We start from the raw sequence: 21103 nt of genomic DNA, 5'->3' as shown, positions 1-21103 counted from the left end.
ATATATTTGTGTGTGTGTGTTTTGAAGATTATGTTAATAATATATTAGTGTTATTTAAATTAGAATGAGACGTGATTGCTTCAACCTTCTCTCTCCGCTGCATCATTATTAATTATTTCAACCCCTTTTTTATCGGTCATTTATACGAATTTAATGCAACCAATATATTGGACAGTGGGGCTCTTAATAATTGATAAGAATTTTGATGAATAATATCTAAATCACGAATATTTTATTTAAATTATTCATGAAAAAATATTATTTTTTATGTTAAATTATTATTTTTTATTATAAATATAAAAATGGTTGATTCATCCGTCTCACGAATAAATATCCGTAAAAAAAAAGTTATGTCCAATAAATATTTCTTGTATATCTTGATATTTATCTTGATGTTTTGGCATTATCATTTCCTTTTTCTGGTTTAATTACTAGGATTTTATATATATATGCGAATAAAAGAACAGGAACTTAAAGCAAAAGTAGATAACTAAAACCTTAGGGACTTTTCTCCACGCGCGGCAAACGCATCTTCTTCTTCCTCCACCTCTTCTGAATTTTCAATCTTTTGGACTTTCTTACGCCTACTTTAGCTTTCTCCTCAAACAAACAAGGAATCCCATCTGCGAGAATAAACAAGATCAATGATTTAAAAGGCATTGTAAGAAGCACAAGTCTCTTTTGTTCTTCAATCTTCTGGTAAAAGACTCACTTTTTTCCTTCGTGTCTGTTTCTTGTTTCTCGTAGTTAGCTCAATGTAGTGGATTTTTCATTGATAATTATGGATGCAACTATGATGTTCTGTGTTTTTTTTTACCATTTCTGTGTTGTGGCATGTGGGATAGCTAGATGCTCGATTAGTGCTTGATCTTCTAATGGTTTGTTTCTTTTTTGGAAGATTTTGCTGAATCGTGAAATTAAAATAGCGATTATTATACAGTGATAATATGATATGATTCTTTATTTGGGTACTTTGCAAATGCGGCCATTTTAGCTTGATCGTTTTCTCTTTGTTTGGTCTGCTTGATTGGTAGTCTTTACGGTAATTTTTTGAGGAGGTATCCGCTGGGCAACCCAAGGCAATTTACTGGAATGCCAAATTTTCAAATGCATGTATAGTGTTTATTTATTTTGAGGTTCCATCATAAATTAAGCTGTTGCACCGAATCCTGAGTCGGTCATAATGCATCTGTTTCTTTTTAAAAAAAATTGTGTTTCTGGTTGTCTGGGTATTTGTGATTCTTTAGAGATAGTTGGCGAACATCATCTTATCTCTGAATTATTATCAAGTCTTAATACATAGATGAAAAATGCAAAAATCGAGTTATTCCGAGAAAATCTTGGAAGATTTTTATCTGTCGATTGTTTTCATGAATGTTATTACCTAAATTGTCTATGACGAATTTTATTCTTTTCTCACCATGTTGTATTCAATCAGTATCAACCAACCAGCTTTAGCTTTTAACTATCTTGCTCTAGCTATGGTTCTCGGGCTGAGGTCGAAGCACAAACGGGGTGCTTCAGTCAGAGTTCAGTTCATTGTCCATATACAGGAGATTAGGCCATGGCCACCATCTGAGTCTCTTAAATCTGTTCAAACCGTTTTGATTCAGTGGGAAAATGGTGATCAGAATTCTGGTTCATTTCTCTCTGTTGCTGGGGAATCCAATATCGTATTTAATGAATCTTTCATGCTTCCTATTACTCTTCACCAAGATAAGAAAGCTGGCGACAAGTTTAAAAAGAATTATTTGGAGTTTAGCTTGTTCGAGCCTCGGAAAGATAAGGCTAAAGGACAACTCTTGGGGACAGCTTCATTGAATCTTGCAGATTATGGAGTGATTGATCATTTGTTAATGATAAATGTCCCTTTAACCTTCAAGAAAATTTCAAGTATTTCAGTCCAACCGGCTTTAATTATTAGTTTTGATCCGGTTGATAGGGATAGCTCTAATTCCTCACCTAAAGTTCCCTTCCTTGAATATGATGACAATAGCTCAGAAATCGCCTCTTTTACTGATGATGATGCTTCTTCACATTCATCGAGAGCCGCTGGTTCATCAACCATCGTGTCTGTAACAACTTCACCCTCTCATAATGAGAAGGTAAGCAAATTTCTTAAATTTAGTTGATCTAGACATCTATACTTAGGCTACATTACTTATCTTACTGCATACCATTGATAATTCTTTCTACTCTATGTGTGTACTTGTACCTCCTCGTGATACTTATTTGAAGTTAAAAATGCAGAATGGATATGGAAATGCTGGAATCGACTCTTTGAAAGAGCAAAACAAGAACTTAAGGCCTCCATCAAATGATTCGTTATTTGATGCTAGAAATCATGTAAATGACTATGTTTCATTGTCCAAGTTTTCTGAGCGAAGTATGACATCTGTCAAGAACTCTGTTTCCCCCTCCATTAGATCCTCTCCCTCATCCATAAGTTTCCGAGAGATACTTACTAAGCCTAATAACACCACAATAGGTTTTGTGAGGGGAAGTGTTTACCCCAATTCCCATGAAGTAATTGCTAACAGCAACTATAAAAGTAGCAGAAACACTCAGCAATATGTAGAAGACAAATCCTTCATAAGATTTTCTCCTGAAGCTGATATTTATAGAAAAAGCAGTTCTTCTCAAGATAAAGAGTTGCAACCAGAAGATGTTTTGATTGACGACTCACATGTAGGTTTGGCTAATACCATTGAGGAAAGGGTAAGAAAAGATATTCAATGGGATGATCAGATATTGGAAGGAACAAGCCGTTCTACAGGGAATAAGTTACTCGAGAAATTATCAGATGATAATACAAAAAGGCAGGTGACAACAAGAAGCGATACTCTTGCTCCAAATAGAAAATCTCCGTTAGTCCCACCATCCATCAGTAACAAACCTCAGTTGAAGCACGTAAAATCTGTGCAAATACACGGCACAGCTAAAGGGAATGGATTTCTGGCCGACTTTTATGCTGGGGGAAAAGCAACAGACCTCGATGTATATGATGTCTATCACAAGAAAGGTAAACTTAGTGCAAAACAGAAAGGAAAGGAACAAAAAGGTCAGCATTTTGACAGTAAAAATGAATGGAAAACTAGAATTGAGATGCTTGAGGAAGAACTGAAAGAAGCTGCAGCAGTTGAGGTTGGATTATATTCAGTAGTTGCTGAGCATGCCAGTTCGGGAAATAAGGTCCATGCCCCAGCTAGACGAATTTCAAGATTTTACAGTAACATTTGCAGAGATGGATCTCAAGCAAAGCGATCTAGTGCAGCAAGAGCTGCAGTGTCTGGTTTGGTTTTGGTTTCTAAATCATGTGGAAACGATGTCCCAAGGTAACTTTGTTTATATGCCTATTAAACAGACATCCACATTTCCTCCTTTTTCATGCTACACATATCACCAAATTTTGAACTGTTAGAACTTAAAAATGTATCATGACATCAATAATCAAGATTTTTAATGTGAATGTTACAGGTTGACATACTGGTTATCAAATTCAATTATGTTGAGGGCCATTGTCAGCCAAATTGCTGCAGAATTACCACATTCTAATGTATCACGAATGAAACATGATGGTCCCGAATCTGAATCGGCGGGAAGAATGACAAATAAACAGCTAGACTCCTCTCACATGGATGGGGAGATTAATAAACCAACTGAAGAATTTGATGACTTTGAGGATGTCTTGACATTCATTATTGCACTAGAAAAAGTTGAATCTTGGCTCTTTTCTCGGATCGTCGAATCGGTTTGGTGGCAGGTCACAACTACTTTCACTATTTTCAATATGTTAAAACCAACTGAATGCCCCCCTGTTTATTAGTCAGTTTTTGAAATTAAGAATGATGATTATGTTTCATTTGCTGCAGACTTTTACCCCACATATGCAGCCAAATCTAGCAAAAAGTAGTGATAGAAGTAACAACAGCTCAGACATGAAGAAATCGAATGGAAGAAGAAATAATATGGGTAATCATGAACTGGGAAACTTGTCTATAGAGTTGTGGAAGAAAGCATTCAAAGATGCATGTGAAAGGCTTTGTCCAATTCGGGCTGGAGGGCATGAATGTGGCTGCTTATCTGTGCTGGTTAGACTGGTACATTTCATACCACCCCACGGCTACTTGTGAATGTATGCACGGATATCCTTCACCCATAGTAACTAGTTTTCCAAGGGTGGATTAAGCACATGACAAGTTGGTTCTAAAGTGGAACCCGTGTGTATGTGCCGAGGAATGTCCGATCCCATCCAGGTTCACCTTGGGTCTACACCAGACGAGGGTGAGCGTGGGTTGGGTGGGAGAATATAACGCTCCCATCCCACAACAGCTGGGCAAGGGTTCTTGGATCAGCTTATACAGTTGAATTACCTTCCCCTTACTTGTTACTACCAGGTGTTCCAGGGGTGAATTGGGCTCGTTATCTGAGTTTGAGAAACATATTTAAAATTCAAACGCTACAGAAGTGCTTTTTTCTGTTAGGTAATGGAGCAGTTAGTTAACAGATTGGACGTTGCGATGTTCAATGCTATCCTACGTGAATCCGCTGAAGAAATGCCAACCGATCCTTTTTCTGATCCCATTAGTGATTGCAAAGTCCTCCCAATTCCAGCTGGAAAATCAAGCTTTGGAGCTGGTGTACAGTTAAAAAATGCTGTAAGTGTAGAACTAACCGATCTTGGTTGCGGATCCTCATGGTTTGATATCAAACATTTCGAGTTCAGACCGAGCCCTTCTGCTTTCAATATAGAGCTTAAAATTATTGATTTTGCTTTTTTTTTACATTTATTGTAGATCGGGAACTGGTCCAGATGGCTCACAGATCTTTTCGGCATAGAAGATGAGTCGTACGAGGACACTAACATTCTTGTTGATGGCAACAAACCAAAATCTTTCAAGGCTTTCAGGCTCCTCCATGCATTAAGTAATCTTATGATGCTTCCATTTGGAATGCTTGCTGATGCGTCCACCAGAAAAGAGGTGACTCACCATCAAATCAAATAATATCATCTATGTTACATTTGATCACGCCCACATGATCCACATAGAGTGTTGGTGAAACACACATGCATTTCATGATTCTAGTGAACCCGAATAGCATAGAATCTTTGATTTGTAATCATCTATGGTTTGCTCATGTGAAGGTTTGCCCGACATTTGGTCCAGCCCTAATCAAAAGGCTTCTGAACAATTTCGTTCCTGATGAATTCTGTCCTGAACCGATGCCACGCAACATAATCGCTGCCCTTGATTCCGAGGTTGGTACTTCCTCGTATACTCATTCCATGTGATACCATCAAATTTTCATTGCCATGATTCAACACCTTATTGCGTGCATTCTCTAGAGGAGTACAAGTTTTTCTCAACTTGAGTTTTTTTCTCCGTTCAGGATATTTCTGACTGTCACGAAGATATGGTCACATCCTTTCCTTGCACCGCAACTCCCACAAAATATTCACCGCCCGCAGCAGCTTTGCTAACTTGTGTGGGAGAAGTTGGAAGCCAAGTGCTTCAAAGTAGCAGATTATCAACACTCAAGAAATCATACGCTAGTGACGATGAGTTAGATGAACTCGACTCACCGTTGACATCAATTATTCCTGATAGCTTCCTCACTTCTTCTGCTTTAGCTAAACTCAGCTTGATGCCAAAGGAAAAGGGTGGGAGGAATGTTGTCAGATATCAGCTGCTTCGGGAAATATGGAAAGACGTTGAATAGTAGAGATATCTTTCATTGTAAATTATGATACGTGAGTAAATATTATAAGACAATAAATTAATGTGGACTGAATTCGATCCAGCCCCTTCATCGTTCTTCGATATTCAAATGATCAAAGTGTATATTATCTCATAAATTGTGCATTTTAAGTAAGTCATATTTGAAATTTAATGACAAAGCTGTGTCAAGCAACTGGAGTTCGAAGTGTTTATTCAGCTTATGTTCGAATCAACAGGAAGCAATCCCAATTTTCCTTACAATTTTGCTTCCATCTTCTTTTCTGCTGGATTGATGCAACCTAAATTGGACCCGAGGATTGTTTCATCTACTTTTATTCCTGCAAAATTAGCAAAACGCAAAATGTGGCACGCGTTTTAACAAGAATAAACTTGTCCAGGGCATGTAGTTTGACATGAGAAAAATAGCTCATAAAGAGGAGAATTACATCTTCCACTGTGAACCATCTAAAGAGCTCCTTAACGCGTCATAGTGCCCACAACCAGAATACAATACGCGGATTGGATTCTCCTTCCCATATTCTTGGCCGTATTCAGCTATAATCTTGACAGAATTAGTCCTCTTATCCAACATGTGAACAGTTATTGGAACCCTGAAAATGTTTTTCCTTTATTGTAAACATTTTTCATCTAATAGCCCACACTGAAGAGTTTTTGCCTTTTTGTCAACTATTAGTGGGTTGCAACCATTATGATGATGATGATGATTATTTACCAAAAGGTTGAACAGTATAGCTACTTCATCGGCATGTAATTCATATAGTTATATTCTGTGGATGACTGGTTCTGTGCTCTTGTTAGCAAGTAGGACTATTAGCCGATGCACAATCGTAGAAAATAATGGATCCCAAGAGCCTAAAGATGTGGTGCAGTAATGAAGTAATATTCAAGAAGCTCGCAAGAAAAATTTTATTTTATTAAATTGAGTGAATTTTCTCCATGCAAAGAAGGAAATATAAATGCAAACAAAAAACTTTGAGAGCACGTACTGTAAAACATGTGATGACATGAGAAGCTCAGGTTCCCCACCCCATACATGGGGCTGTCGCATCTGTGCAACATAAGTATCAAAATCACCTTCTACAAACCTGAAGATGAAATGTATTGAAGTTGTTATTCATGGATAAACAGTGCGAAGTTGCTACTCTATACTCAAGATACAACATGCTCGACAACATATTATCAAAAATGTTGTTTTGAGTGTTTCACATTTGAACTACTTAATCTTACCTGGAGTTGAAATGCAAAGTTAATGGATACATAACCAACAAAGGTAAAAAAGTCAAAAGTTTTCAGCGCTAATCCTTGAATTTTCCATGGATCAAATCATACCATTCAGAATCCGCACGCCTCTTGATAAATTCATCTGCGACCTGCAGAACCAAGGAATCCCAAGTAAGACATGCAATTATAAGCAACTGAATTCCCTCAAAACAGCAGAGCAGAAAGAAAGGATTCTGTACCGCTGCTCTAAGCTCATCTGCAAGTTCCCTTTCACGGTTTTCTGTCGGAGATGCCTTTCCTGCTCGTAGACAAGCGCCATGAACCACCGACCGGAACAAACACCTTCCATCACCAGGTATACCTGCAGATAATGCAATTTACAAGTCATTTTAAAACCTGATTACCGACCTTCAAGAAATTATAAACTGTGCGAACGATAATTGCAAGCGAAAAAAACAAGGATTAAAAAAGGAAAAATGAATAAGAACGCATTATTTGATGCTTTCTTCTTATTCTTCAAATTCATCTACATTCATCCACTAATATTAAGATAACTCTTCTTAGCATACCAAAAAGCTCTATGCATGTCATTTCAAACCAAGATATTAATCATAAATTATGTCAATCAAATCTATATAAACGTCTCATCGACTCCAAAACTTCAAATTGTACGAAGCCAAAAATACCTCTTTATCAGTTCTATTGCCAGAAAAATATTGATCCAATAATTTGGACAAAATCCGTTCATCCAAATTCAACGTTCAAGAGCTTAATAAATGAATATCAAGTTATGAACATAAATATTCTTGATCATTAACTGAAAAAAGAAAAAGAGCAAAACACACATAATTTTGTCCAATTCACCAGCAGTAAACAAAACCCTTCCGAAACAATATATTCTTAACCAAAGAACACCAGATATTCATCACACTCCTGAGCCTAGATTCATGTTAATTACAAAAATTTCCAAAAGCCGACAAAGAAATGGTCCATTGTCGAGCTATAGATCATCAATAATGGAAAAAAAAAGGCTCAAAGACGAAATCCATGCAAAAGAAAATTGAACCCAACGAAAAGAATAAACCAACGTAAGCAAATGAACTAAGCTTCCAACAAGCAAACCAAATATAAAAACCAAAAAAAAAAATTTAATAAATACAAGAAAACCGTAAAACATACGAAAAGTCTTGAAACTGTTACCGAGTGAAAGGTTCGATTTAAGCATAGGAAATTAAAGCACTTAGCAACGAAGCAGCATAGAAATTACGAATCTTTTTTTTCTACGCATACATTTAAACGACGTTGATGAGTCTGATGAAGAGTGGGAGGAGCTTTCACACGACGTCGTGGAATTCGATCAGCATATTATTTGGCTGTAAAGCGGATTATTCAATCATTTTCAGTTGCAGAATCGAATTCGATTCACCGAAAGATGGAAGCTGTGCAAACAAGATGGATGAATGGACGAGTGAAAGTTCCCATTTATGTCAAATTTCTTTTGAAAGGACACTTTATTTTTATAATTTATAATTTTTGGGCATCACGTGGATTCTAGGAGCGTCAATTCGAGTTGATCGAGAAATTGAGTAAAAGTTGATACATTGTACTATTTAAAAATTCTTTCCAACTTAATTCAGTCCAAGAACTCGACTCCAACGTGAAAGTATAAGGGTAGAAAAATAAAATATATTTATTAAATTAAATAAAAAATTATTTAAAAAATAAAAATGTACAAAATAAATATTAATTATGAAAATTTATTATATATATATACAATAAATATGTTTTCAGAAATACAATATATAAAAATATAGATAATATTTATTAATTATATTTTTTTAAAAAAATTTAAAATTTTCGGATCAACCCATAATCCAATCGAATCCGATCATTTTTTCGGGTCAGCTATCGGGTCCAACCCGATCTGATCCGAACCCGAAAACCTCAAATCCAAATTTGATTTTTTTTTTTAAACCGTGTCGGATTGGTGAGTCAAATCTGATTTTAATACCCTTAGATTTCTCTAATGTTAACGTAAGTTTGACATAGTAGTTGTCAGATAGAAAAATTGATGATTTTCTTATGACAGATTTATATCAAAATGGTACATTGTCTTAAACCCATTTAAGACAAATTTTACTCAAATTTTAAAATAATAAACTAGTTGATTTTTCTTTGTGCAGAATTTGAAATATTCATGTCTGTTTTGGGATTCTTGAAATGTGATATCTTCATCTGCGACAATTTCTATGTGGGGTTGACTAACCTGTTGTACTTTGCTAGCCAAACTGAACCTTCCTAGTAATCGAATTATTCCACACGCACTCAAAGAAAGGCTCATTTCAAAACTTGGAAGAATCTTCAAGAGAATAGTAGAATATTTGAAATGGTGAGGAAACGAGACATTTATCACGCAAGCTGCTCATGGAAACTCTGCCCCGAAACAAAATCCAGAGGATTTACAACCAAATATTCACACCTAATTTTAGCTACATTTTCTTGAAAACATAGATCTAGGGACTGGAAACAATGCTAGATACTCCGGTGATTAAAGTAGCCTGTACATTTCTTCTAAGAGATTCGTGATACTAGAAAAGCCAAGGCATAAATTACAAGGGAGGACAACTCTTTCCAGAGATAAGGCAGCGATTTTTTCAACACTGGTACACAGAAAAGCTCTTGTTCTTCCACCAACTCAATGCTTTACCGACTTTTCGCCGCGAGATTGACTTGCATAATGGCTTTGAATTTTGAGAAGGCAAGGCGATCTCACTATTCTCAGGCATCGGTCGAGTAGGAACAGGTGAAGGATCTCGTTGCCTTTGCTCCCGGAATAGCATCAGAAGCTTTTGGGCTTTCTGTTTACCTCTAAGTGTCCCATTTACGGAAATCGACACTAATGAAGGTATCACCCCTTCTTGAAGAACCATTTCACAGCACTTGTCACTCGTATTACATAATATCAGAAGACAAGCTGCTGCTTGTTCTTGTTCTACAGGCTCACCGATATCCAAGATAGTAGCAAGCCCGGTAATAAGCCCAGGAGAGGCAATGATTTCATCTATTGCAGATTTACTCGAAGCTAAGTAAATTAACATGGCAATGCACTTCTCAGTTGAAGAGTGGTCACTGGGATGTGTGATAAGATTTTGAAGGCCATCAATGATACCAGCTCCCAGAAGGTGAGGGATATTGGTCGAATAACTGGAAATGTTGTATAGGGTGTGAAGGGCATCGATCTTACATTGTTCATCTGTTTCAAGTTTAAGGACGGAGATCAAGAAATAGACAGCTTCCTGTGTAGTCCCCATAATGGCTTTGGCCTCCTCGAGGCAGGAAAGATTTAGGTAAAGGGCAGTTGTTGCTCCAACAGAATCGGTATTAGCTATCATTTTTTGCAATATTGGAAGCACTCCTGAAGCCAATAACAATTCTTTGTTTCTGAAAAAGCATGGAAACTACGTAAACACGATGCTCATAAAATGTTATTTAAAGGCTATATAAATGTCTGCAGTAATACTGTATGTATAGCTCATAAATTTTTTCTGCAGTATCGAATAAATTTCAGCAACAATTGGTTGAAAATTCTTTAAAGAACTCAGGTTTTTCAAAGGAATTTCAAAATCACTTGATATGGATGCTCGTGAACCTGTTATTATTTACAGCAAGATTGAAGAGAGCCATTGCCCCGATTTCTTGAGCCATCCTGTTCCTGTCAGAGACAGCAGCGTCCAAGAAATGCAGCAAAGCTTCCACAAAACCATTAGCCCCCATATAAACCCTGGCTTCTTCATCATCTTTTAGCAAGTGCCTTAGCTGCTCCACCACTTTGCATTTCTCCATTAAGTCATCATCTTTCTCTAAGATGGCCAAACAATCGTGACATCGTTTGAAGGCATGATAATCTCCACAATCCCCATCTTGCGCGGAAGTGGCTTCCAGTTCATTTCCTTCAGCCTCCTCAATGATACCACTGTCATTCAAAGGTTCAACCTTAACACCCTTGAACTTGCATGATTCTAAGCTTTCTAACAACTTTGAGTTTGCAGAGTCGCTTTCGGACAACACTAGCCTCCAGTAGTTGAGATCCAGTGATTCTGGTGGACTGTCTGGAACAGGAATCTTATTGATTTCACACCAACTAGCCACCAATCCTTTAACACAGTAATTGGGAGTCAAAGAAAGATGAGGGAGCTGCTGCTGAGTTTTAGGACAAGTGTTGTGACCGTCACTAAACCATTTTTCTATACAAACCCTTTCATATGTTTGCCCCGAAGCTATGATAACTGGATCATACATAAGTTGTAACGATATAGGGCACCTTAACTCTTCAGGAGGCACGGGAATCTGATCTGATCTCCTGAAGTTTGGCTTGAAATTGAAAGAACTGAGTTTTGAAAACTGCCGATCAAAAGCAAAACCATTACGCCCAAGCATGTTACCATCTTCAAAAGATCCCTGGATAGTAGGGGAGCAAGGTGTTGATCCTTGTGAGTCATTGTCATCCGAAAACTCGCCCCTGAAAACCTTTGAGTACTTTCTCATAAGATGCATGAGATAAGCTATGATAGACTCCTTCCTTTTATCGTCGTCAGATCGGGCTCTTTCCACGAGTTTCTTCAAAGCTCTTCTCTCTCTAAGTGCTGCTCTTGAAGAGGTGATACCAAGCCTAGATGCAGCCTGATGAAAAGATTCAAGCTCCTCGTTGTCATGAGAATTACTGTTGAAATTTCTCCCTTGTTGAAGCAATCCAATAATGTCATCACCTGTTTGCTTCTCAATTGGATCAAGAGAAAACTCGATCCTTCCAAGTTCACCTAAAATCTCAGCAATCTGGAAAAAAACAGACTACTAAAATTAAACAATTTTCTAATGACGTAATGTACCATTTGTACCAAAAAATCCAAGAAATCTTCTCCGATACATTGTTTTTTAAAGTTAACAGAAGAACAAATTTCAGAATCACCTGACTGCCAATGGCTGGTGGAACGATGTCTTCCACCCGTTTTAAACTATCTTCAACTGCACATCGTGCTTTCTCAAATTTCATAACCACAGAATCTCCAGTTATTGCCTAATGAAGAAAAGGTATGGAGAATTAAGCCCCAACCAATTCGATGGAGGGATTGATTAACAAAATTCACATATTCGTATTAAACATAAAATGAGCTGACTCGATAAATTTTGATGGAATACAAAAAATGGGAGATTAGGCGGTGGCAGCTACCATTTCCAAATTCACATTTCTTTTTTTGCATGTTTCAGCTAAATAACCGTACAGAAGTTAAAAAGGGTGAGACTTACCAGGTAAAGTTTACTACATTCTGCGCAATGCTGAAGAATAGTCTTGGTCTTTTCAAGTGCTATGTGCAGAGCACATAGTGCTTGAATACCAGATGTGCTCCTTGGTCGAGCCGCCTCTAGATCAGGGAATATTGTCAATACTTTCGCATACACGGAACATAGGTTCTTGCACATCTCACCATGTAACTAAACCAACAAAACTAAGGTGAAAAAACCCACCAAAACTTTCCAACATATAACAAATAAATGGACTAACAAATGGCACAAAAAAAACTTGAAATCCAAAGTTTATTTGCCAATTGGCAAACAGCACGTCTAGGAAAAATCGAGATGTTCCTGCTGAGAATGCTGTTAAATGAATGCTTTATGCGACGAACGAGACAAGATTTTAAGATCAAATCAAGACTTTAAACTCCAGTATCATTTAATGCTTCCACATTCTTGTAAATAAAATCATTCGGCAATATTCAACCCCAACTAATTTCAAAAAACATGGTCAAAAAATAAAAAATTCCTCTGCATTTATGAGTCCTGATCCATACCTTCGGTTCACCAATGGAGAGTAAATTATCCTCAATCTCTGAAGCGTCCATGTCCAGCAAGATAAAACACAGGTGATCTTTATGTAGACCTGAATTTTTTTTTTTTTAAACACAAACAAAGAAGGAGAATATCATTACAACGAAAATATTCTATGGAATTTACCTAGAATGTAATAATTATCATTATTCTACGTTAACTAATTATTTGAAATAGCATCCCGATAATGTTCCCTATTACTCAGCATGACAGAGGAGATTCAAACAAAACCAATCAACCCAGGAGCATCAGCCCTCAAAAGAAAAATAAAGAATGCTGAATCAAAAATTCTAGAAAAAGAAAAAAGAAAAAATAAGAAAGCACGAAATAAGAAAAATAACATTTAAAAACCAGCAAAAATTAATGGCTGATTATTATTCGTACTCATTTTTATTTTCCGGAAAAATGGCAAAGCTTAATCTTCTGCTTCTAATAAATGAATTCAAGGAAAACACAAGCATTGAATACGAGATTAATGCAATATAAATTGTCAAAAAAATTCCGAAATCGTATAAATGCTTCAATTGTGCAATCCGAAAAAACATACCAGTTTAATGAAAGACGATCCTCGGAGGTTTCATGAAATTAAAAAATTTACAAAATGTGAAAAAAATCAACAGTAGATTCCTCGTACAGTCACAATATTTTTTCTAGATTTGGCATTCAGATTTTATTTTGGTGGCATAAAGAACAGAGGAGGGAGGAGGAGGATAATAACGAGCTGAAAATGGTAAGGCTATTATATAATATTGTTGATAAATAGAAGGATGGGAACGGAAATGCAATAAATTAAGTTAGGGGCAATTTGTTAAAACTTGATAAAATGTGGATTGTTTTGTGAATATGTTATCTTCGGAGGGCATTCTGCATTTATAATCCCGAGATTGGTTCCCGTATCCCCGGCCGACGTTGCCGGCCCCCGCTTTGTCTGCTTGTGGATTTGTAATGAATGCTCCCCAAGTGTCCCATTTGACCCCGTCGACTTACTAATTAATTTGACTCGCATATATATATTAAATTTACAGTTTATAATTATATATATTTTTATATCGAACATAATAATATCAGTAAATTTTTATTTGAAATTTTATTAGATTTTTTAATTTTCTGAAAATAATGGTATTATTGAAAAATGTACTCGGGGAAAGAAAAATTGGTGTTTTTTGGAATAAAAGTAATTAATATGAAAATTATCATTGATTCGCTTTATCTAACCTTTCTTATGATATAGATGTATATGTTGGTTGATTTGTCTCATCAATATATTTTTGAGTGAGCTTATCATACGAGATTTGTTTAGTATGATTTATGTTACTAACGTTATTTGCCGATTATTACGTTAGTTTAGTTGTTTATCTAATGTCTATCGAAAAATAGAGACGTTATAAAAAAAAAAACAAATGTAGATGTTAGAACTAATTGTTAATTTTCATTGTTTGACCGATGAATCTTAAACATAATTGAAATTGTTTATTTATAAATATATGAAAAAAATTAAAAAGCGAAACAGATCAGATTGTTACTACTATTATTATAATATATTTGAATTATGTAACTCATTCTACTATAGTCCTCTTGAAATTAAAATTATTTTTAAAATTTCATCAATTATATGTTAATATTGAATAACATTTCCACCACTTTTTTGTGATTGTAATTGCGGATGGCCTAAAAAATCTAATTCGGATGGGCAATTTTGCCAATGATCCTGTGGCCCTCACTTATCCACGTGGCGTTCGAATATTAGTTGTTTTTTTTCTTTATAATAATATAATTATATATTTGATTACTGCAATAACCACGATGTCCCCGATCCATTATTGTCGGAGGATTCTGTAGTTTTGCTCCAATCAGGTGAGATAGAGTCCGAAAAATCACGCTTTGCACGTGCAGAAATCAGAAATTGCCTGGTGAGATTAATTTTGGCGGTAGAAAACCAAACGTTCACTCATTTAGACTCGTCTCACGGATTTACTTTTTTATTAAATATATTTCGATTTATTGTATAAACTTTTTTAATTTATTTTTTTTATAAACTATTGATAATGATTACGTATATAACGCATATTGTATTTTTTAAATGACAAAGAATCAATAAATGTTAGAATAAATTTTAAGGAAGTCACCGGAATTTGGAGTGTGGAAATGTGGGATATGTTATTTAATGAATAATTAAATTTTATGAAATTATTTTTTTGAGTGCTTGTAATTTATTGAATAATATTTAATAATATAGTTAAGAAACAGAGATAATACAGACAACGAGTTAAGTAGAGATGAAAATAATAACGAGTGACAAACCTCAAAAGTTAGCATTTGATCGCATTCTCTTAAAAGTTACGTTAGCTCATACAATCTTGTTCTAGTATTTTACCCGAAAGAGGATGTATTTGGCTTTTCCACGTAGAATGGATTCAAAGGTTCATCATGAGCATAAAGTCCTTTTTTTCCTATGAAATGGTGGATCCAATATTATTACATAATCATTGATAATTACAGAATAATTCACCTAAGAATTTTGATAATGTTTGTAATTAAAATTACAGATTATGGATAAAATATGAATTAATCAAGATTGAGTACCACTACTTAAGCAAATTGAAATGTTTATTCAACGGGTAATTCGGAACTACAAAATAATAGTTCGTAATTGCTGAACAGGATCGGAACTTTCGAACCCATAACAAGACGTCCGAAAGCAACTCGGGGCTTTCGAAGTATCGTGTCAAATGAGTATTGACACAAAGAAGTTTGTACCTTCCGAACCTAGGATCGGACTTCCCGAAGTCATGTGCACATTGAGATGTCAATACGAAGGCGACACGTCACTGTATAACGAGTTTGGAGCTTCCGAACTCCACCTAAAAATAGGCTATGCAAGATTCAATTTTCAACAGCGACTCAGGAATTTAGCTATGAGCCTATCGTCCCCAAAAGACTAACTACGGACAAAGATATGATACAATTGTCTTAATTATACTTGTGGATATTAGTTAAGTTAAATCATGAATATAAATTTATATAATGTTGGTTATGATATCTAGGACGGAGGGTACACATCTAGTATTCTAAGACAATGTAGATGTATGTAAATACTAACTGAAATATTCAGCTAATTATGCATTATTATAATGTGTTTCATATTACTTGGCATATGATTATAATGCATGTTTTATATCATTACAAGAAAATCGCCAAACAACAATGAATTTTATCCGTTGTTTTTGTGTGAAAAAAATGTTGCTTAAAACAGTCTACGGTTTTTATCCATTGCAAAATCTTTGTCTTTTACTTAAAACATAATGGTTTTTATTTATTGTCTTTGAACGGAATTAAGAAAAAAAAAACTATTTTCAACAACAATTCTTTTCACACAAAGAAGACAGATAGGACTTTTGACAACATTATTTTAACAACAGGTTTTTTTTTTTTTTTTGCCATACAGACAATGAATAAAAACCGTTTTATTTTTATATTTAATTTTTTTGCTTTTAAAATATTAATTAAACTATTAGTTTAAAAATAGAAAAATGTAAAAAATAATAATGAGTACCAATTATTTTTATAACATACAAATCGAAGCAATAATTATTTTACATAAGCTAGACTATGACCCAAAAATGTTCAAAAAATACAGCCTTCGGTAACTAAATTAACACCATCAACATGACCACACAAAACCCATCCAACATATATAAACACTAAAAAAATTCCAAATTCCAAAATTTCGTCTGTCCTACCAAAACAAAATCGGCTTTCAACTCTCTCTTTTCCCAAAAGTTCACCAAAGTTTTGAAAATACTAAGAAATTTTGCAGATACTGTTAGGTTTGATTATTTAATAAGGTGGAGCCTACGTATTAAATAAAATAATAAAAAACTCTCATCTCAACATCAAAAGTTTTTTAACTTCGATANCTTTGTGTGAGTTAGAGAAATTATTTTCTCGGTATACTCGGGTTGGGAGTGTGAGAAATATTGAGTGTATTGGTGTATACACTTGTTGTAATATTTCTTCCAGTTATAAAAGTTGCAGTGCTCCGTGGACGTAGCCTATATTGGGTGAACAACGTAATTCTTTGTGTTCTTGTTGATTATTTTATTCCGCATTTTTGGGTACTATTATCATCGTGCACGGCATCGCTTCGATGTAATTCCCCAACAACTGGTATCAGAGCCTTGTTGTGAAAATTCTTAAGAATTCTGAGTATGCTATGTGGTTGCAGCTTTGTCTGATCTTCCACATCAGAAAAGATTTTTTAGATTTTTTGCTAAGGCTAGAGAAGTGATGGCCGGAGATGATGGATCGGGACCGAGTATCAACAAGTTCGACGGTACAGATTTTACGTTCTGGCGACTACAAATTATTGATTATTTGTATAGCAAGAAGTTGCATCAACCTCTATCTGGAAAGAAGCCGGAAAAGATGGAGGATGATGACTGGAAGCTTCTTGATCGACAAGTGTTAGGTGTAATACGATTGACCCTAACGAAGAACGTGGCACATAACGTGGCGGAGGCAAAAACAACGGAGAAGATGATGTCCATTTTGTCGGACATGTACGAAAAGCCATCGGCAAATAATAAAGTACATCTCATGAAGAAGTTATTTAACTTGAAGATGAGAGAAGATGCATCGGTGGCTAAACACATCAATGAATTCAACACGATTGTTTCACAGCTGACATCGGTTGAAATTAAATTTGATGATGAGATTCGGGCACTTATTCTTTTGGCGTCTTTACCAGACAATTGGGAACCAATGCGGGCAGCGGTTAGCAACTCTGTTGGAAAAAGAAAGCTACAATTCAATGATGGCAGAGATCAAATTCTTGCTAAAGAAGTTCGCAGGATGGATTCGGGTGAAGGAACATCATTGAGATCTGCTCTAAATATCGAGAATAGAGGAAGGGTAGAAGTGGCGAAAAGAGTTTTAACCAATGACATGGTAGATTCAAGTCAAGAAATGAAAAAGACAAAAGCAACTTTGAAAAGAATGTGAAGTGCTGGAGCTGTAGTGAGACTGGTCACTTGAAAAAGAATTGCAGATCAACAAAGAACGACGCTAATGTTGTTACTGAGGAGGTACATGATGCTCTGCTATTATCCATGGAAAGCCCTGTTGATTCTTGGGTTATGGACTCGGGAGCTGCGTTTCATACCACTGATAATCGTGATGTATTCGATAATTACATTGCGGGAGATTACGGAAAAGTTTTCCTGGCTAATGGAAAATCTTTGGAAATAATTGGTATGGGTGATATCCGGCTGAAGATGACAAATGGATCTGTCTGGAAAATTAACAAAGTAAGGCATGTACCAGAGTTGACACACAATTTGATTTCAGTGGGACAGCTTGATGACGAAGGTCATAAGGTGACCTTTGGTGATTGTTCCTGGAAAGTGAAAAAGGGAGCCATGATTGTTGCTCGAGGAAAGAAAACTGGAACACTTTATATGACTTCCAGTTTAAGAAATAAATTAGCGACTGTGGAAGCCTGGAGCTAATTCAAGTCTATGGCATAGTAGGCTTGGGGATACGAGTGAGAAGGGAATGAAGATGCTTGTTTCAAACGGAAAGCTACCGGAATTAAAAATCGTTGAACACAAGCTGTGTGAAGCTGTATTTTTTGGAAAGCAAAAAAAAGTGAGCTTTTCAAAAGAGGTTAGAGAACCGAAATCAGCGGATTTGGAGCTAATACATACTGAAGTATGTGGACCATCTCCTGTGACATCCCTTGGAGATCACTCAAAATATTATGGCACTACTGTTGACGATTCGAGCAGGAAATTTTGGGTTTATTTTGTAAAAATAAATCGGATGTTTATGAGACCTTTAAACAGTGGGAGTTAGCCATAGAAGATGTGATGGATTCACTGTCATCCAATCATATGTAAGAGTTGTCAGAACTTCTTGAAGGTAAAAAAGTTTTACATAGCAAGTGGGAGTACCGGCTAGAACATGACGGTAGCAAGCGGTACAAAGAAATACTTGTTGAAAAAGAAGTCATTGGTTACACTGATATTTTCTCTCTGGTGGTAAAGTTAACTACTATCAGGACTGTACTTGGATTGATGGTAAAAGAAGATTTACATCTGGAACAGTTAGATGTAAAGACGAGGTTTCTTCATGGAAAACTAGATGAAGAAATGAATAAATCACAGGGATTTGAAGTACGAAGGAAAGAGAAAATGGTGTGCAAAGTTCAGAAGAGCTTGTATGGTTTCAAACAAGCTCCAAGACAGTGGTACAAGAAGTTTGATGGTGTAATGAATAATGATGGTTTTCTGAGGTATCAGGCTGATCACTGTTGTTATGTGAAGCTTGATGGTTATTATATCATACTACTGATATATGTAGATGATATGTTGATAGCAGGAGCTTGTCTGGAACAGATTGATAAACTCGAGAAAGAGTTATCAAAGGAATTTGCTTTGAAGGATTTGGGTGCTGCAAAACAAATTATTGGAATGAGGATCCTTAGAGATCGGGTGAATGGATTCTTGAAGCTTGAGAAGATTCCTGGAAGCAAGAATCCAGCTGATATGCTCACGAAGGCTGTTATCATTGAAAAACTGAAGTTGTGTTTGACTTCAGTTGGTCTCCTGGACTAACAAAGGAGGTATGAGCTGCTGCACTGATGGTGTGAAGACATGATTGAAATCAAGTCTTCAAGTGGTAGAATTGTTAGGTTTGATTATTTAATAGGATGGGGCCCACGTATTAAATAAAATAATAAAAAACTCTCATCCCAACATCAAAAGCTTTTTAGCTTTGATAAAAAGAGAGTGCATAGAAAAAAAGAGTGTATTTTTTTCTTGAGTGCGGGAATTCTCTTGTGTGAGTTAGAGAAACTATTTTCTCGGTATACTCGGGTTGGGAGTGTGAGATATATTGAGTGTATTGGTGTATACACTTGTTGTAATATTTCTTCCAGTTATAAAAGTTGCAGTGCTCCGTGGACGTAGCCTATATTGGGTGAACCACGTAATTCTTTGTGTTCTTGTTGATTATTTTATTCCGCATTTTGGATACTTTTATCATCGTGCACGGCATCGCTTCGGTATAATTCCCCAACAGATACCACAACACAAATAACAATAATCGAAAGTTCTAAAATAAATTGATGTTTGCTTGTCTATATGTAATATATTAAACTTAAAATGTACATAACAAGTACAAGTGTCTCAAGAAATACTATCATATTACGACATATTTGTGAATTGTATATCCCAAGATTAATCAAGTCCGAATTCGAATTTTCGTGTACCATCTAAATTTCTATAGACATTTTTTTTTCAAAAAATATTACTATCGGAGTACATAGCGAAATCGATAATTGATTCATAAATCGAGTATAAGTAGGTATTTGATTTGAATTGTTTCGAATCTATATAAAAAAAAAAATAGAGACCAAGACAATTTAAAAATGGCACTCTACGAGCTTTCCAATGATGTTACTCCCAATCCAAAAAGTTGAATCGAATTGACAACATTGATATGAACAAATTAAATTTCTTGCAGGTGGCCGTACAATGTTGGACTTCGAATATTAAATACTATTTCACCTTATAATACTATTTTTTTTTTCGCATTCCCAAATTAAAATTTGAATTAATACCCAATTTTTTTTTAAAAAAAAAAATTGATTTGCCTTTACTCGAGTTATTGCCGTGGGGACATTTTTTATTCTACTTCAATCCACTAGTATTAATGTACATCCATTTGATCCATGTGATGCCTTAGAAAAAGTAGGTTGCATGCACCTTCTTGGCATGATTGTGCTTTCTTTTCTTTTTTTTTTGGGTCACAATGTGACATTATTATGGATTTAAATTTTATATATACAGCTATGTGCATAATTCGATCACTATAATTATTTTATATCCGATTCATTATGTATTAGATTTTTTATTATTTTTTTGGAAAAAAATTTGTTTGATTAAACGCTTTATCTTTGGATGAACGGACGATTTTAAAATCCATCGATACAATTTTTACTGATTAGTATTTTTATAAACATCTTTACAATTACACTAAACTTAGCGATACCAACCTCTTTATTTTAGTATAAATAAAATTAATTATAAAAATATTATACAGATATATAACGCGTGTGTCGGTATACTAGTTCAAATTAAGTTTTAATAGGAATACAATATTGGGGTCCAAGCCTGAAGTATATGGATCCTACAGAACACGTCTTACAGGATTGAGCCCATCGTAAAACGATTATTCAATATAGGCTCGGGTCGGAT

General features: G+C 35.4%; 2 protein-coding genes across 5 annotated transcripts; one reads left to right on the top strand and one right to left on the bottom strand.

Annotated features, from left to right (window-relative positions):
• Positions 1 to 469: 469 nt before the first annotated feature.
• LOC140982783 (uncharacterized) lies at positions 470 to 5774 on the top strand. 4 transcript variants are annotated; one of them, XM_073449482.1, is made up of 9 exons: positions 470 to 661; positions 1439 to 2105; positions 2251 to 3335; positions 3478 to 3763; positions 3873 to 4100; positions 4485 to 4658; positions 4797 to 4982; positions 5147 to 5260; positions 5392 to 5774. In XM_073449482.1, the coding sequence occupies exons 2-9, from the start codon at positions 1482 to 1484 to the stop codon at positions 5719 to 5721; spliced, it is 3027 nt and encodes a 1008-aa protein (XP_073305583.1). In that variant the 5' UTR covers positions 470 to 661; positions 1439 to 1481; the 3' UTR covers positions 5722 to 5774. The 4 variants fall into 4 exon arrangements, with proteins under 4 accessions (XP_073305583.1, XP_073305582.1, XP_073305581.1 ...); XM_073449481.1 differs by having other exon boundaries at positions 470 to 699; positions 1480 to 2105; XM_073449480.1 differs by having other exon boundaries at positions 470 to 699.
• Position 5775: 1 nt separating this feature from the next.
• Positions 5776 to 13579, bottom strand: LOC140982930 (U-box domain-containing protein 45-like). The gene is made up of 12 exons (XM_073449720.1): positions 13393 to 13579; positions 12809 to 12897; positions 12267 to 12452; positions 11929 to 12036; positions 10612 to 11795; positions 9618 to 10403; positions 8253 to 8293; positions 7202 to 7323; positions 7071 to 7111; positions 6728 to 6826; positions 6167 to 6331; positions 5776 to 6058 (listed from the first exon to the last, which is right to left on the bottom strand). The coding sequence occupies exons 2-12, from the start codon at positions 12857 to 12859 to the stop codon at positions 6043 to 6045; spliced, it is 2799 nt and encodes a 932-aa protein (XP_073305821.1). The 5' UTR covers positions 12860 to 12897; positions 13393 to 13579; the 3' UTR covers positions 5776 to 6042.
• Positions 13580 to 21103: the final 7524 nt, after the last annotated feature.

The sequence above is a fragment of the Primulina huaijiensis genome, chromosome 8 (genome assembly GCF_012295235.1).
Source record: "Primulina huaijiensis isolate GDHJ02 chromosome 8, ASM1229523v2, whole genome shotgun sequence".
Taxonomy (NCBI): Eukaryota; Viridiplantae; Streptophyta; class Magnoliopsida; order Lamiales; family Gesneriaceae; genus Primulina; species Primulina huaijiensis.
Note: the sequence above shows the minus strand (reverse complement) of the source record. Positions and strands in the feature narration are given on the sequence as shown.

Coding starts and splice junctions, on each gene's coding strand:
- LOC140982783 (XM_073449479.1), top strand. CDS start 1,422: ATGTTGTATTCAATCAGTATCAACCAACCAGCTTTAGCTTTTAACTAT. Junction 3,764..3,872: donor TCGAATCGGTTTGGTGGCAG/GTCACAACTACT, acceptor CATTTGCTGCAG/ACTTTTACCCCACATATGCA. Junction 4,101..4,484: donor TATCTGTGCTGGTTAGACTG/GTACATTTCATA, acceptor TTTTTCTGTTAG/GTAATGGAGCAGTTAGTTAA.
- LOC140982930 (XM_073449720.1), bottom strand. CDS start 12,859: ATGGACGCTTCAGAGATTGAGGATAATTTACTCTCCATTGGTGAACCG. Junction 8,294..9,617: donor TTTTCTGTGTACCAGTGTTG/AAAAAATCGCTG, acceptor GTCGTGTGAAAG/CTCCTCCCACTCTTCATCAG. Junction 7,112..7,201: donor CAGATGAGCTTAGAGCAGCG/GTACAGAATCCT, acceptor TTGGTTCTGCAG/GTCGCAGATGAATTTATCAA.